Raw genomic sequence first — 18,069 nt, forward strand, 5'->3', positions numbered from 1 at the left:
TGTGAGACTGAGTCCTGTGTCAGGCTCCATGCTCAGCAGCAAGGCTGCTTGAGATTCTCTCTCTCCTTCTCCTTCTGCCCCTTCCCTCCGTGCTCACACTCATGTGCATGCTCTCTCTCTCTCTCTAAAATAAACAAATCTTAAAAAAAAAAAAAAAGATAAGAAACTGGGACACCTGGGTGGCTCAGTCGGTTAAGCTTCTGCCTTCAGCTCAGGTCATGATCCCAGGGTCCTGGGATCGAGTCCCATACAGGGCTCCTTCCCCAGCAGGGGAGCCTACTTCTCCCTCTGCCTGCCGTTTCCCCTGCTTGTGCTCTCTCTCACTCTGATAAATAAATAAAATCTTTAAAAAAAAAAAAGATAAGAAACCATTTCTTGGAAATATAATGCAAATCACTTTTTGAAAATAAATATGACAGTAGAAAAACATTTTAATATTAGAGTTAGAAGATAAAGTTGAGGAAATTGCATACAAAGTAGGATGTGATAAATATTAGGAACAAAATGATAAAAAAAAATTAAGAGGAATAAAATCTTAAAGACCCATACCTCAGATAATGAATCTAACAGTATCTAGAAAAGAAAATAAGACAACCAAAAAAGACTACCTATGAAGAAGAGTCAGGATAGCATTAGCCCCATCAATATCAATACCAGAGGTCTGAAGACGACTGAGCAATGACTTCCAAATTCTAAGTTAAAAAATGATGTTCAATTTAGTATACTACATTCAGTTAATTAAGTGTGAATGAAGGACACAGCATTTTCAGAATTTCCAAATCTACTCATTCTTTCTCAGGAAGCTACGGTAGAATGTATTCAACCAAAATGAAGGAGTAAATCGAGAAAGAAGAAAACAAGGGGTGCCTGGCTGGCTCAGTCAATAGAGTATGCAACTCTTTTTTTTTTTTTTTTTTTTAATTTTTAAAGATTTTATTTATTTATTTGAGAGAGAGAGAGAGAATGAGAGATAGCGCGAGAGGGAAGAGGGTCAGAGGGAGAAGCAGACTCCCTGCTGAGCAGGGAGCCCGATGCGGGACTTGATCCCGGGACTCCAGGATCATGACCTGAGCCGAAGGCAGTCGCCCAACCAACTGAGCCACCCAGGAGCCCGAGTATGCAACTCTTGATCTTAGGGTCATTGAGCTTGAGTCCCATGTTGGGGGTAGAGATTACTGAAAAAAATAAAAACAAACAAAAACAAAAGAAAGAAGAGATCCAAATGGAAAAAGAAGCAATTGTGCAGGGGGAATCCAAGAGAATACAGTCCAGATTGCAGTGCAGGGGGGAGGGTGGGAGCTCCTGAGTGAGGACTCCCAAGATAGAAAATAGAATTGATAATAGTTTATAGGCGTTACCAAGTGGAAAGTGATATAGAAAGGTGTTTTACAGAGCTGGTAGAAGGGAAAGAAGGGAGGGGTGCCTGGGTGGCTCAGTCATTAATTGTCTGCCTTTGGCTCAGGTCATGATCCCAGGGTTCCGGGATCGAGCCCAGCATCGGGCTCCCTGCTCGGCGAGAAGCCTGCTTCTCCCTCTGACCACTCCCCCTGCTTGTGTTCCCTCTCTGGCTGTCTTTTTCTCTGTCAAATAAATAAAAAAATGTTAAAAAAAAGTTAAAAAAAAAAAAAGATGGGAGAAGGGATTGAAAAAAACTATGACTTCCGAAACAAAAAGTTAAAAAAAAAAAAAAAAGGAAAACAACGACAATATATTAGTTGACTTAACAGAGAACAATACTTATACCTGTTTGGCATCCAAATACAGCATAAAAATTTAAAACTACAAGCATCCTAGACTTGTTCTACTTTAGCTTGCTGATTTTATATAGATGAAAAAAGTTTTTGAGATGTTAAATGACATACATTACAATTCCAGATGTTATCGGTTGTTGCTACTAAAGATCCTCAGCCATTTAGTCTATGGATGGACATGGTTTCAGTAGTTGGAATATACCAATAATGCTGGCATTCTGAGATCTGGTTCTAGCTCTACTTCTAAGTGTGTAACATTAGGGAGGCGGCAACTTCTAGATCTGAAGTTTTCTATAAAATTAGAATAGTACCTTTCCATACTACTTTAGTTAACACAACGGTCAAATTAGATACTGGGGGGTGCCTGGGTGGCTCAGTCATTAGGCGTCTGCTTTCGGCTCAGGTCATGATCCCAGGGTACTGGGATCTGGCCCGCATTGGGCTCCCTGCTCTGCGGGAAGCCTGCTTCTCCCTCTCCCTCTGCTGCTCCCCCTGTTTGTGCACTCTCTCTCTGTCAAATAAATAAATAAAATCTTTAAAAAAAACTTTGTGAAGGCTTTAAAAAACAAAACAAATTAGATACTGGGTTTTAAAACGCATTAAAAGTAATTAAAAAGTTGTTTATATTAGTAAAAATTATTAGCATTAATATAAGCATTATGATGTGAGGAGAAGAGACACAGTATCTGGTTGATAGATAAGGCAAAGCAAATACCAAGGCCAAGTTGTCTCTTTCCACACAGAGCAGATGCTCATAGCTCTTTGATTCATTTGTTTTATATCTGGTTATTTGGCTATTCTATATTCATATTTGAAAGTTTTGTTTTCAATTAAAAACCATTAACTATCCTTAGTGGATTTCCACCTAATAATGCTTTTTTAAAAAGCCCATCTGTCATTAAAATATGTTTTCTGGGGCGCCTGGGTGGCTCAGCTGGTTAAATGTCTGCCTTTGGCTCAGGTCATGATCTAAGGGTCCTAGGATTGACCCCCGCGTCGGGCTCCCTGCTCAGTGGGGAGCCTGCTTCTCCCTCTCTGTCCACTACTCCCCGTGCTTGTGCTCTCTCACCCTCTAATAAATAAAAATTTTAAATAAATAAATAAATATATATATATACATATATATATATATATATATATGTATTTTCTTCCATTGAGGGTAGTGGTTTTTTGAGTCTCAGATTCCACTGAGAAGAAAACTATGAACTCATTCTTCATAAAAATGTGTGTGTGTGGAGTGGTTGCAACTTCCGGGGGGATTTGTACGCCTGGTGTGGGAGCTACGGGCTCAGAGACAGTGCTTGGAGTAGTGGGTGCGCCAACATGTCCCGTGGTTCCAGCGCTGGTTTTGACCACCACATTACCATTTTTTCACTCGAGGGCCGGCTCGACCAAGTAGAATATGCTTTTAAGGCTATTAACCAGGGTGGCCTTACATCGGTAGCTGTCAGAGGGAAAGACTGTGCAGTAATTGTCACACAGAAGAAAGTACCTGACAAATTATTGGATTCCAGCACAGTGACTCACTTACTCAAGATAACTGAAAACATTGGCTGTGTGATGACAGGAAATGACAGCTGACAGCAGATCCCAGGTACAGAGGGCACACTATGAGGCAGCTAATTGGAAATACAAGTATGGCTATGAGATTCCTGTGGACATGCTGTGCAAAAGAATTGCTGATATTTCTCAGGTCTACATACAGAATGCTGAAATGAGGCCTCTTGGTTGTTCTATGATTTTAATTGGTATCGATGAAGAACAAGGCCCTCAGGTGTACAAGTGTGATCCTGCAGGTTATTACTGTGGGTTTAAAGCCACTGCAGTAGGAGTTAAACAGAGTCAACCAGCTTCCTTGAAAAAAAAGTGAAGAAAAATTTGATTGGACATTTGAACAGACAGTGGAAACTGCAATTACATGCCTATCTACTGTTCTGTCAATTGATTTTAAACCTTCAGAAATAGAAGTTGGAGTAGTTACAGTTGAAAATCCTAAATTCAGGATTCTTTCAGAAGCAGAGATTGATGTTCACCTTGTTGCTCTAGCAGAGAGAGACTAAACATTGTAGTTAGTTTACCAAATCCATGACGCCACTTGCCTGTGTGTTTGGTAGCAACAGACCAACATTATGGAGGCCCCTGGATTGAAAAAGGAACCTCTCCCACTCCTGCCCTGCCGCTGAAGTGGTTAGGACTCTGTATAAATAAAAACAGTGCTTTTGGAAAAAAAAATGTGTGTGTGCTTATGTGGGCACATGCACTTACAAACACAAAACAATAAGACAATTTTTCAAACAATTTCATTTCATACGTTAATGAGCAAATCTGGGAAGGGAGATGTATTTTTTTTTTTTTTAAAGATTTTTATTTATTTGACAGAGAGAGACACAGTGAGCGAGGGAACACAAGCAGGGGGAGTGGGAGAGGGAGAACCAGGCTTCCCACGGAGCAGGGAGCCCAATGTGGGGCTCGATCCCAGGACCCTGGGATCATGACATGAGCCTAAGGCAGACGCTTAACAAATGAACCACCCAGGTGCCCTGGGAGATGTATTTTATATATAATCTTTCAAAAATCTCTTTTAAATTTTATTTTTGTCTATGTTGATTGCTACTGTCATTCCCAAGATGGAGACTCAATCAGTTAATATTCTTAGGAATTTTCCTGCAAAGAATAAAAGATCTATTTTATAACATTAAGATATAGGTTGATATATAGTTTATACTCAGGTATAAAGGCCTCAGCCTTTACCCCCCCCCCACTGTTAAAGGATAAGTTTATTGTAATTGTCCTTTCTTTCTTTAAAAAAAAAAAAGTATGTGTGTATATATACATATATAGATATAGATATATATTTTTTTCCCCCTAAAGTAATCTCTACGCCCAATGTGGGGCTCAAACTGATGATCAAGAATCACATGCTCTACTGACTGAGCCAGCCAGGTGTCCCCAAAAACTTTTTTTTTTAAGTAATCTCTACCCTCAATGTGGGGCTCAAACTCATGACCTTGAGATCAAGAGCTGTATGCTCTACCAACTGAGCTGACCAGGCACCCTTGTAATTGTCCTTTCTTAATTAGGAGTTCCCCAATAATTTCCTCTAAACATGGTAAACTATTTTGATGTTATTCTCAAAAACTTATTCAGAAGTTTGACTGTTTTGGACTCATAGCCTGACCCACCTACTTGTCCCCCTTATTTAGTTAGTGGTCTGCTTGATAATACTTAAAAACACATAATGGACAAAGAAATGTTACCCTGGTTTCTGGTCAGGTGTTTCAGCTTAGTCTGAGCTGTCTTGTGGACTTTCTCTATCTCTCTATTCTAAAATCAAGATTATAATCACTTTTATATTTCAGTTTTTCTGAAGATTCTATCCCAAACCATGTATTTTTATTTTTACACCGGCAGTTTTCTTCTTCAAAGTAACTATTAATAATTTCACCTTAGCCACAACTTCTTTAAGGATAATTCAAGTATTCTGTTTTGTTTTTCTTCCCTACTGTTCTTACTTGTGCAGTCTCTGCGTGTTCCAGCATTTCTTCGAATTCCTGATACTCGTCATCATCTGGTTCAGCACCTGAGAGGCGAGCTGCCCTGGCCATGAAATATGGAGGCAGCTCTCCAATTGCTGTACCGATACCCTATGTGCAAAACCAAAGACTCACATGAGATTCTGTTCCCAACACAGTGACACTAAACAGATCAAATCTGTATTTTTCTATATCACCAAAAGCATGTTAAGATGCATGTGTTAGGGAGGAAAGCATATATTGCATAATCAAGAGAACACAAGTGTGAATCCTGGTCCTAAAATACTGACCTATGCAATGCGAGGCAAGATAATATACACTGAACTCTTATACAGTACCTGGTGCATTACAGATATGAAACTCATGTTTTAAGTTCTCTAGCATCTCTACTTACACTGTTATTTTGCCAGCTTCCCCCCGCTTTTCAAATTTTCAAATGATTTGGTAATAAGTATTCACCAGTAGAACTGTTAGATAAAATACTAAAAAAAATTTTTTTCTAGGAATCGTCTGGTATTTAGGGTGTTGCTTTAATCTCAATACAACATGATTTTGTGCAGAGTTAAAACTTTTAACAAATCGTGGTCAGGAAGCCCCTTGAAAACTCAACATTAGGATGGATAAATTTTCACCACAGGAAAAATGTTTATTTCCTCAGGACATTGAGTGACTCATGTTTCAGTCACTTTGTGGATTCTTGTTTTTGAAGAGAATTTTTTTTCAATCAGCTTAGGACAAAAGGATGAAAACAAAGGTAAGAGAATCAGGAACTTGGTTTGGATTTAAAAGGCTTAAATACGAGATAATAATGTAAAAGGTACACAGTCTCTAGGAAAATTCTCAACTTTGAACCATCCTTCGCCTTGAGTCATAGTGAATGAAAAAGCTTTGGTAATTCTCAGAAGCAATTTTAGGTCTTTCTATTCACTCTGTACTATGACTTTGTCAGCAAATGCCTTGAAAAGAATCCCCAAGGAACATTATTAAATTCAAACATTTTGTGTTCACAGTGTTATATTCCGATGTGTGGAATCAACAATCTCCAAATGAAACTGCATTATTCACATGTGAAACAAGAGTTCTGAAAAAGAATATACTTAAGTGCCAAAAGAATCAGGCTATACTTAAAGAACACAGAGAGATGAGAGGGAAGAGAGACTATACATCGAAGGATATATGAATAAAACACAAATCATATTTTCCTAAACAAAAAAAAGTTAACATTAGTCAACTTTGGAGGATATGAGAGAACCAATTTATTATTTAAAAAACAGGTAAAAAAAGGGAAAGGATCCATTACTTACCCTGTCTTATCTATATGAAAGATATCTCAGGGTAACCAAATTGGTGAAAAGGAGGTTTCTCTTTATAAAAATATTCTAATCAATAACTAAAGAAAAAAATGATGTAACTGGAATACCCCCAGTTTTTTTTTTTTAAAGATTTTATTTATTTATTTGAGAGGGAGAGAATGAGAGACAGAGAGCACAAGAGGGAAGAGGGTCAGAGGGAGAAGCAGACTCCCCGCTGAGCAGGGAGCCCGATGTGGGACTCGATCCCAGGACTCCAGGATCATGACCTGAGCTGAAGGCAGTCGCTTAACCAACTGAGCCACCCAGGCGCCCCTGAAATACCCCCAGTTTATAACCCCTAATAAAATAATGAACTTGTTTAACAATGGTGCTGATATCACAAAAAGAAAGACAATCAGACATTATAATTCCTTGTGATAGAAATACACAAGACTATGAAGTGTATTCTTGTCAAAAAAAGTTTTTTTTCAAGCCTCTCAATCTAACTATCAACTCACAAGAAGCACAGGGAACAGAGAAACATATTTGAACTATGCCAACTGGGATACAATTAGTAAAATCCAGACTATGGGAAACTATATTTGACAAACAACTCAGTTTAACCACAAATAAATTTGAAACAAAAAACAAGGAAATAAACACAATCAGAAAAATCTGAACATGAATGGGGTAACTGATTTGAAGAGACTATTCCTAATTTTTCTTAGGTGTGATAATGTTTTTTAAGTCCTAAGACTGATATATTTACAGACGAAATGTGATATGTTATGTAGGATATGCTTCAAGATAATTGACAGCCAAGTGACAAAGGATATAGATAAATCATATTAGCGAGGAATTAATATTAGCTGAGGCTGGGTGATAATATATTAAATTAATTATATAATTCTCTATACTTAAATTTTTTCCCCTTACAAAAAATGGGAAGAAAAATTACTTGCAAAATTTTATTCAAAACATGAACTTCTCTTAAAACCTGTTAACTCAAATATTCAATAGTTCTGAAAGCAATCATATGATTCAAACTCATGACAAGTTTCCTTAAAGCTAAAAAGGAAGTAATAATGGACTGAAATGAAATCAAGAGCTACATACTATCTTATACTTGGTTGACGTATTTATTGTTAAAGTTTAATTCTGCTCATGTTTTCCCACATTATCAAGAAAAAAGAATGGTGATCACGAGTCAATACTCTGTTTTTTATGCTTATAAATAAATAAAAGAAATATAGTCATCCAGACAGGTCCCCCCAAACACATTATATTCTGGACATAAAAGCTTATTCAGTCATTTATCTCAAATTAGACACTGCAGTCCCATAATCTCACGATTCTTACAAAACAATTTTATAATTCTTGCAAAATCAAAACAAAAAACCAAAACAGAACTGGGGAACACTAAAAACTGTCAGCCTAGGTTTAATTAAGGGGAAGAAATAACTGGCTTCCTTATTGCAAAACAAAGAGACAAATGGTTTTTAGTCAAGAAATAATTCAGAAAGCTCTTCTAAAAACCATGTGCTCCATATCAATTGGTTACCCTGAAGTTCATGCTTCTTGAATTGGAAAAGAGTTTAACATGCACAAAATATGCAAAACCAAGAGGAATATATCTTCCTGGAATGTCAATTTTTTTTTTAAAGATTTTATTTATTTATTTGTGATAGAGAGACAGCGATTGATAGAGCAGGAACAGGGGAGCAGAGGAAGAGGGAGAAGCAGACTTCCCACTGAGCAGGGAGCTCAATGCGGAGCACCATCCTAGGACCCTGGGATCAAGACTGAGCCTAAGACAGATGCTTACCCGACTGAGCCACCCAGGCACCCCTGGAGTGTCAATTTTATTCAAAGATTTGGGGGAGGAGAAAGATCCTGAATTCTTAAAAAGTTTTGTCAAGTGGATTCAAAAGCAAATCAGCAGCATTTTGCTTTTCCATGTTGGGAATCATAAGTTTAATGGTAAAAATCTGGAGAGCAGAAAATTTTACATAAGCTGACTCTCAGAAATTACAGTTTTGTATTATCTGTGTATTAATACTTTTTTAAAACAAAATCATTTTTCTATTACATATTCCAATTACAAACATAAATCAGAGGTAAAGAGCAGAAGTTAGGAGGGTAAACCACTGAGAAATTCAGGGTTCTTACAGCAATGTTTAAAAAAACACAATTATACAATTCTAGTAGAATTATCAAGACTGTTTTGCAAATAAAAGAGAAGATTTGCTTCCAGTTTCTCTTGGGTCAGTTTTAAAATGGCTTTGGGAAGGAATGAAGTTCTGACATGTGCTACAACATGTACAAAACTTGAACGCATTACGCTAAGTGAAATAAGCCAGACACAGAAAAACAAGTGTTATATGATTCCATTTATATAGATTAGACATATTCAAAGTGGCAGAAAGTAGAATAGATATTATCCCCCTACTCTCTCTCTCTAAAATAAATAAATCAATCTTAAAAAAAAACTGTTAAGATGGTAAAACTTACATTATGCATATATTACCACAATGAACACCCTCTAACCATGAACTTAACAAATAAATGACTTTAAAGGGTGATGCTCTTTATCTAAAAGTCAACACACATGCTCTTCTCTTCCCTGCCCTGCTGTCCCGCTTTACTCCTTATCATTCTTAGATTGGAACTGAAACATCGCTTCTTCATGGAAATCTTCCCTGAATCACAAATTAGGGAAAATTTTTGTGTTATACAGATTTCTCCTTCATATTTATATGTATAATTTTCCCATGATATTTACTTATACCTTTTTTTCATGATAATTATTTCCCTCACTAGAATGTAAAGCTCCATGAGGGTAAGAGACTGTTCAGTTTTGCTCACTCTGAATCTCCAGTGCTTGGATACATAACTGTTATTGGAATTCATGAGTGAAAAAAATTTTGAAGCCTTGCACTGGTGATACAGCCAAACTGTGGAAGATCAAAAGGTGCAAATGAAAAAAAGTAACTAACGATCAACAATATCAAACAATTCATTTTAGCGTGCTCCTAAGACCCATATGAACAAGTTGAAACTGAGGGTAACCCTGGTCTTTATGTTATAATTGAAAGTACTTGGTATTTTAATGATTTTACTGATTCAGTACGTTTACAATGATAGTGAAGTCTGTAAAGACATTTTAGTTTGCTAAGTACAAATTAGATAAAAATTTCAAATAAGTTTTTAATCAAGCAAGACATTCTCTTGAAAAAAACATATGGATATGAACACAAACGGGACCACATTTGTGAAAGGTAAACCGTAAGAATCAAGGCCAACACATTCTAAATTAAGTTTCTCAACCTCAGTAGCATGGACTTTTTATGACTATATCCCATTTAACCATTTTAAAATATAAAACTAAGTGGCATTAATTGCATTCACAATATTGTGCAGCCATCACCACTATCTATCTCCAATATTTTTCATCACCCAAATGAACTCTGCACCTATTAAGCATTAACTTCTCATTCCCCACAACTCTGGTTAACTTCTACTTCTTGTCTCTATGAATTTGACTCTTCTAGACAATTCACATAAATGGAATCATACAATATCTGTCTTTCTATGTAATGCCTTATTTCATTTAACATAATGTTTTCAAGGTTCATCCATATTGTGGCACGAATCAGAACTTCATTCCTTTTTATGGATGAATAATATTCCATTATATGTACATACTACATTTTGGGGGGGGAGGGGCCTTTCTCTTTTAATCCCCTCCCTGCTCCAACTCTTAAAGAAGTACCCAGAAATCAAATGCAAGAAAGCTCAAAGAGCCAAGGCGAGCCAGCCCAAGATTAGCAGGCTCCCTCCTACGGGGGCTAACGTCTGGACGCTGGGGTCTCCACTCAAGAGTCTGGTAGTAAAAGCTGGTGCAGAATACGGTGGTTCCAGAGGCTAGCAGTAATCGGCCCAGAGGACTTTCTGCAATGGGGCACCCCTAACAGAGCCAGGCTGTGTAAGAAATGGTGTTTGTTGGTCTTGTCAAAGAGCTCCTTCCTGCAGGCATTCGGAAACGGCATCGTGCACCCCGCAGGAGACCAAGCCTAAGGCCCTGGCTCTGGACAAGATGCCCAAGCAGTGGAAAGCAGCCCCTGACCCGGCCATGGCAATGGATGGTCACCTATATTTTGTTTATCCATTTATCTGCTGAGGGACACTGGGTTGTTTCCACCTTTCTGAAAATGTGAATAATTCTGCTGAACATTGAAGTACAAGTACCTATACTTATACCTGAGTCCCAGTTTTCAGTTCTTTGTGGGTATTTACATAGGAGTGGAATTAGAGGAGGATCATATGGTAATTTTATGTTTAAGTTTTTGAAAATCCACAAAACTCTTTTCCCCAGCAGCTGAATCACTTTACATTCTCACCAACAATCTACAAGAATTCCAATTTCTCCACATCCTAACACTTGTTTTCTTTAAAAAAAAAAAAAAAGTAACAGCCATCCTAGTGTGTGTAAAGGGATATTTCCATGTGTTTTGGATTTGCACTTCCCCAAAGACTAAATGATGTTGAGAATCTATGCACTTACTGGCCATTTGTATATCTTCTTTGGAGAAAAGTCTATTCAAGTTCTCTGCCCATTTTTTAATTGGGTTGTTTGTCTTTTGTTGTTGAGTTGTAGAAGTTCTTCAAACATTCTGGATATTAAACCTTTATCAAATATATGATTTATGAACACTTCTTCCCATTCTGTGGATTGTCTTTTCACTCTCTTATTAGTGTTCTTTGATGTATAAGAGATTTTAATTTTAGTGAAGTTCAATTTATCTATTTTTTTTCTTGTTGCCTACGCTTTTGGGGTCATATTTAAGAAACCACTGCCAAATCCAACATCATGCAGATTTGTCTCTATATTTTCCTCTAAGAGTTTTATAGTTTTAGTTCTTTTTTTTAAAGATTATTTATTTATTTATTCATGAGAGACAGAGAGAGAGAGAGGCAGAGGGAGAAGCAGGCTCCCAAGGAGCAGGGAGCCCGATGCGGGACCCAATCCCAGGACCCTGGGATCATGACCTGAGCCAAAGGCAGATGCTTAACCATCTGAGCCACCAGGTGCCCTATAGTTTTAGTTCTTAAGTTTAGGTCTTCACTGCATTTTGAGTTAATTTTTACATACAGCATAAGGTAAGGATCCAAATTCATTCTTTTGCATGTGAATATTGTTTTCCCAGCACCTTTTGTTGGAAGGACTATCCATATAAATGTTGAGAACAAAAGGAACCAATTTAAACATAACTTGATATGTGGTATACTTTATACATGACAAGTAATTTAAAAAAGGAAATATGAGGAGCACTTAGCCAATTAATCAGTACTTATCGACAGTCTTATACTATGTGCAAAGCCTAATGGTGATTGCTGTGAGGGTAATAAATTTAAGGTACAGTCTTTATTTTTTAGGAGCTTAAAATTTATTTGGGAAAGTAAGCCACTACACCAGCCAAATTAACTAATTTAAGGCATGCATGGAGCCAAGCCAAATGAGTCCTTCAGACAATATGAACTATAGGAGTTGGAGGAGCCAATTATCACTGCCAGCTGCAATGGAAGTTTTTCTTTGTTGGCATTAGTGTTAATCCAGCCACGTAAATCATTTAGCAAAGAACAAAAGCAAAACTGAAAACCAAAATCTATATACATGGTCTCTTTCTAGCATGTTCCCAGTATTTTCTGTTATTTCAATATTTGTCATCAGGGTGCCTGGGTGGCTCAGTTGTTTAAGTGACTGCCTTCGGCTCAGGTCATGATCCTGGAGTCCCGGGATCGAGTCCCGCATTGGGCTCCCTGCTCAGCAGGGAGTCTGCTTCTCCCTCTGACCCTCCCCCCTCTCATGCTCTATCTCATTCTCTCTCTCAAATAAATAAATAAATTTTAAAGAAAAAATTATTTGTCATCAAAAGACTAATGTGGTCAAATTTATAAGACATATGCAACTAATACAATGAATCTGTTTCCAGTATTTATAAAAGAGTAACAGGAAATATGACAATTATTCCTGTCTTTCATATTCAACAAATTCAATATATGGCATTTCCCTTATAATTCTTTTAAAATACAACACACTAGTTTATAGTATATATACTGTAACAGACAAATAACTTATACTAAAAACCAAGATAGTTTGAAAAAAAAAAACACACCCAACATCCTTGCTAACATTTAAACAAATGTATTTGAAAACTCTGCCTCTTCTGTGGATATGGAATTCATGCTCATTTTAGTTGAGATTTTTAAGTGATCTGTCCATATGTTTTGTTTTATAAGACACAGGGGAAAAAAGTTACAGGGAACATACAAGTTAATGAGTCCAAATGATAAAAAATATTCAAATGATAATAGAAGTCTTTAGCAAAGGAACTATTCCTTAATGATACACACTTGAATGAATTTGGCACAATGGAAAAAAAAAGAATGCTTTGTATAGATTAAAATAATCTGCCACGGAACATACAGTCCAAAAGCTTCCCAAAATATACTTAAGCAAACCATAAAAGAATAATTGGTACAACTGAAAGTAAGATCACCATAGACAACCATATAGTCTGATACCTCCACTACAGTAAAGTTTGGTTTATTAAAAAATATCTGACCTTACTTCAATATTATTAACAACTCAGAAAATGAAATAAGCCCTCTAACCTCTAAGTATAAACCGAGTATCTTGAATATAGGAGAGAGACATAACATTTACCAGTCTGGGTCTGATATATAACCACTTGCTATGTGTTTATCAAATTTATAAACATTGGTAAAATTTTGCAAAGTAGTACAGTTGCATTATCCGTACTCCTTTTCCTTCCTGTTGTCTACCTGGCATCCACTGCTTTGTGATACCCCTGGCTTCATGCCTTCCTTCTGAACGTCATTCATGAATAGGGGAAACTCTAAAGGGTTTCTCTTACTTGTAAGTGGATAACTGGTGACTTCATGAATTATCTATTTACTTGCTAGGTAGATATATATTTGGACTCCATTTCAATGAGGTACAACAAAGTATCAAGATAGTGAGGTTAATTTCAGACAAAGAAGAAAATGGACATCTTACCCACATGCAGGCCTCAATCCTAACTTTTGAGATGATGCTCCACAAAGAAATGGTTCCTTCAGTGCCCTCTTCATCTGGACAAATAATCTGATCAGGATAGGGTGGTTCGGGGAAATTAACTGAATTGCACTCATAAGCAGCTAATGTAACTGAAGCTATATGTGGACCCTATAAAACAAATATGAGAAACCTCTGATGAGAAATATTAAAGCAAAAGGAATTATCAATACACATGTCATTTTAACAGTATCTTAATTACTATATGTAAATAGAAAAATCTTAGCTTTTATATATTTATTTTTATTGGGGGGGGCGGCAAAGGGAGAGGGACAGACTCTTAAGCAGGCTCCACACCCAGCGTACAGCCCAACACAAGGCTCAATCTCACTCTGTGAGATCATGAACTAAGCTGAAATCAAGAATCAGATGTTTAACCGACTGAGACACCCAAGCACCCTGAAAAATCTTAGCTTTTAAAGAACAAGAATCTGGGGCGCCTGGGTGGCTCAGTCGTTTAAGCATCTGCCTTCGGCTCAGGTCATGATCCCCGGGTCCTGGGATCGAGCCCCGCATCGGGCTCCCTGCTCCGTGGGGAGTCTGCTTCTCCCTCTCCCACTCCCCTGTGTTCCTCCTCTGTGTCTGTCTGTCAAATAAATAAATAAAATCTTTAAAAAATATATTAAAAAAATAACATGAATCTAACTAAATATTTCAAGTTACAGTTAGTAATTTGAAAAAAGATACTTCTCAGAATTGCTTCCTGGCTTGCTTTTTTTAAAAAAAATTCAGATTTATTGAGGTATAATTTATATATAGTAAGAGTCACTATTTTTATGTCTGTAGTTCAATGAATTATGACAAATATATTCAACCATATAACCACAACCAATCAAGATATAGAGTATTTCCATTACTACAAAAAGTTCCCTCATGTCCTTTTGTAATCAATCTCCTCCCCCAACAGCAACCTCTAGAAACCATATGATTTCTGGCTTTATTCTGATTTTACCTATATTCCCAATTGTAAGAATGTTATACCCTGTGACAGAAACTTCCTGTGCCCTATTCTTTTAGGCATAATTTGAGAATACCACTTTTTGTCCTTACTTAAAAACAGTTGGTGAAATAACTACCTAACTTACCTTCCCCAAAGATGACAGATCCTAAAACAAAAGTGTGGAACCAGTATCAGTGAGTTCTTTTCTTTTCCTAAAGATTTTATTTATTTGTTCAGAGAGCGTGAGAGAGAAAGAGAGAGATCATGAGCAGTGGGGAGTGGTAGAGGGAGAAGCAGGCTTCCCGCTGAGCAGGGAGCCCGATGCGGGACTCAGTCCTAGGACTCTGGGATCATGACCTGAGCCGAAGGCAGACGCTTAACTGACTGAGTCACCCAGGCGCCCCAAGTTTTTCTTTTAAAGCAATTTTTTCTATGGAAGCTTTTGTGTTGCTGTGTACCTTTATTTTAAAATATTACAAAAATTAATAATCACACTGGTTAAAATGGATTAATATTAGATGTGTGATAAAGGCTTAAACACAATGGTTCCCAAGCGCACATGTATGCCAAAGTGAGGGGCCTGCATAAGAACCAAGTAGGGAGTTTACTAAAAATATAAATTCCTGAGGCACCTGGATGGCTCAGTTGGTTAAGTGTCTGCCTTCGGCTCAGGTCATGATCCTGGGGTGCTGGGATTGAGCCCCACATCGGGCTCCCTGCTGAGCAGGGAGTCTGCCTCTCCCTCTGCCCCTCTCCCAGCTCATGCTCTCTCTCAAATAAATGAAATCTTTAAAAATATATAAGTATGGGTCCCCTATGCATAGATTTATTCAATAGGTGGGGATGGGAACCTGTATGTTTTAAACAAGCTCCTTTAGAATTTCAAATAGGTTAGGTTCTAATAGGCTAGGTTTGGGAACCATTGGGAGAATAGTAAATTAAGGGTCAGAAATTAAACTTAGACAAAGTCACTTAACCTTTCTGGGCCTCAGTTTACTCTTCTGCAAGGCAAAAGAATTAAGACTCTTAGTTTTATCCAGCTCCAAAATTTAAAAACTCCAAATATAATCAAATATGTCAATAAAATCTAACAATAATTTCCAAAGTTCTCATGAGGTGTCAGAGCTAAACCCTGGACATCCTTAACATGTTGCTCTAACACACAAGGGTAAAGCATACTGAGGACATAGTGGCCATAGCATAACTTCTAGAGCCAGATGTTCTGGTTCAGGTTCTGGCCTCTGTCACTTACTTTCTGAGTCTTGTTTTCCTAATCTATAAAATGGAAATAATCAAATACCTTCAGAACCTACATTCTGGGGATACTATAAGGTTTAAATCAGTCAACTCATATAAAGTACTCAGCTTATAATAAGCCCTCAAAATGTACTAGCCATTAGTTATTATGAAGAAAAATACTATATTTGTAGAATAAAATTTTGTAGGATAATAAATAAATTTTAAGTTATGTAAGTAATATAATATAAAATTATGTTATATATGTAAAAGGTACAAATAATTTTATTCTCTCTTGCTCTCTAGACACATACATATAGAGTAAGTGGTCTCTGTATATAAGAGAGGCTTTTTAAATCATAAGGTAAAAGAATTTGTGGTTCAGGGGCACACCTGGGTGGCTCAGTTAGTTAAGTGTCTGACTTTGGCTCAGGTCATGATCTCAGGGTCGCGAGATCCAGCCCAGTGTCAGGCTCCACACTCAGTGCAGAGTCTGCTTAAGATTTTCTCTCCCTCTCCCTCTGCCCCCTCCCCGCCCTGCTCGTATGTTTGCGTGTGTGTGCTCTCTCCCTCTCTCTCTAATAAATAAATAAAATCTGAAAAAAAAAAAAGAATTGTGGTTCAAAGACAAATGTGCACAAGATGCAACAATGAAAATAAAACATTAAAGACCTATTGTTATCAACATAAAAGGTGATGGGGGCGCCTGGGTGGCTCAGTCGGTTAAGCACCTGACTTCCGCTCAGGTCATGATCCCAGGGTCCTGGGATCGAGCCCCAAGTTGGGTTCCCTGCTCAGTGGGGAGTCTGCTTGTCCCTCTTCCTCTGCCCCTCCTCCTGCTTGTGCTCCCTCTCTGTTGCTACCACTGTCTCCCTCTCTAATAAATAAATAAAATCTTAAAATAAAAGATGAAAGGTGATTTAAAACAAAACTTTTTGTTGCATATTAATAGGAAAAATATATTCATAAATCTAAGCTACATTTCTCGCTATATGCAATTGGCATTATGTGTTCAAATAAAATCTAAAAAATAAAGTTCTACACTTAGCACTGAATCAATTAATTATTAGTTTTTTGGGCACCTGGGTGGCTCAGTCAGTTAAGCATCTGCCTTTGGCTCAGGTCATAATCCTAGGGTCCTGGGATTGAGTCCCGCATTGGGCTCCTTGCTCAGTGGGAAGTCTGCTTCTCCCTCTACCTTCCCCCCGCCCTCATGATCTCTCTCTCTCTCAAATAAATAAAATCTTTAAAAAAATTTTGTTTTTTTCTGTACCAAAAAATTCTATGTGAAGTTTTAGTCTGTTCCTCTTTTCCTTGAGTTTTAATTCACAGAAATCCATAAACAGCAATATTTACATTTAAAAAGTAATTACATAAATACTTTTGATCAGTCACATTTTCCTTAAAAATTATGATTAACCATGAAATTCACAACTTCTTCTTTGAATACTATATGCGTAAGAGATTTCACAGTTGGGGGAAATTATTACTTTGTGATTCTTTTTTTTTTTAAAGATTTTATTTATTTATTTATTAGAGAGAGAGAGAGAGAGAGAGAGAGAGAGAAACAGCATGAGAGGGGAGAGGGTCAGAGGGAGAAGCAGGCTCCCCGCTGAGCCGGGAGCCCGATGCGGGACTCGATCCCAGGACTCTGGGATGGTGACCTGAGTCAAAGGCAGTCGCTTAACCAGCTGAGCCACCCAGGCGCCCTTACTTTGTGATTCTTAAAAAAAAAAAAAAGTTTAAAGTTTGTGGAATTCAGAATAATTGAATTAGGTAAAAAATTTCTTACTGTACACATAGCTAAGTATCAGATGCAATTAAAAAAAAACAATGTAGTTTCCACCTGAAATGTTTGAAAACACAAAAGAAAAATGTGATACCAGTAAGTAAAACAGAAGAAATTCAAGGGTTTGTCCACGATATCCTCACACAATTGTCCCCTGTAAGATGTAGGAACAGTTCACACCTCAACTCTAGAAATGAACTCTCAGTGAACAAAAATTAAACGGTCCTGGATGCTAAACTAAGATTTCTGGGATACATAGGAAAGAAAAAACTACATTTCTATTCTCGAAATATAGATATAATATGTACCTCAACAGATCAAAGACACTACCCAACAAGATAAAACACTTATTCATAGTTTCAATTTTAAGTAATTCTAAAAAGGGAAAAT

The 18,069-nt window shown here is 37.3% G+C and overlaps 1 protein-coding gene and 2 pseudogenes across 5 annotated transcripts in view; 1 reads left to right on the plus strand and 2 right to left on the minus strand.

Annotated features, from left to right (window-relative positions):
- Positions 1 to 18,069, minus strand: part of VMP1 (vacuole membrane protein 1) — a 135,921-nt gene that overhangs the window by 63,807 nt on the left and 54,045 nt on the right. For all 5 annotated transcript variants that reach the window (XM_027624650.2, XM_027624649.2, XM_027624645.2 and 2 more), the window contains exons 6-7: positions 13,658 to 13,825; positions 5,264 to 5,395 (exon numbers count right to left, since the gene is read on the minus strand). In XM_027624650.2, coding sequence (XP_027480451.1) covers positions 5,264 to 5,395; positions 13,658 to 13,825 — 300 coding nt within the window. The remainder of the gene's footprint in view (positions 1 to 5,263; positions 5,396 to 13,657; positions 13,826 to 18,069) is intronic.
- Positions 3,075 to 3,983, plus strand: LOC113939047 (annotated as a pseudogene).
- On the minus strand, positions 10,372 to 10,710 carry LOC113939050 (annotated as a pseudogene).

This window comes from Zalophus californianus, chromosome 16 (assembly GCF_009762305.2).
Source record: "Zalophus californianus isolate mZalCal1 chromosome 16, mZalCal1.pri.v2, whole genome shotgun sequence".
Classification (NCBI taxonomy): Eukaryota; Metazoa; Chordata; class Mammalia; order Carnivora; family Otariidae; genus Zalophus; species Zalophus californianus.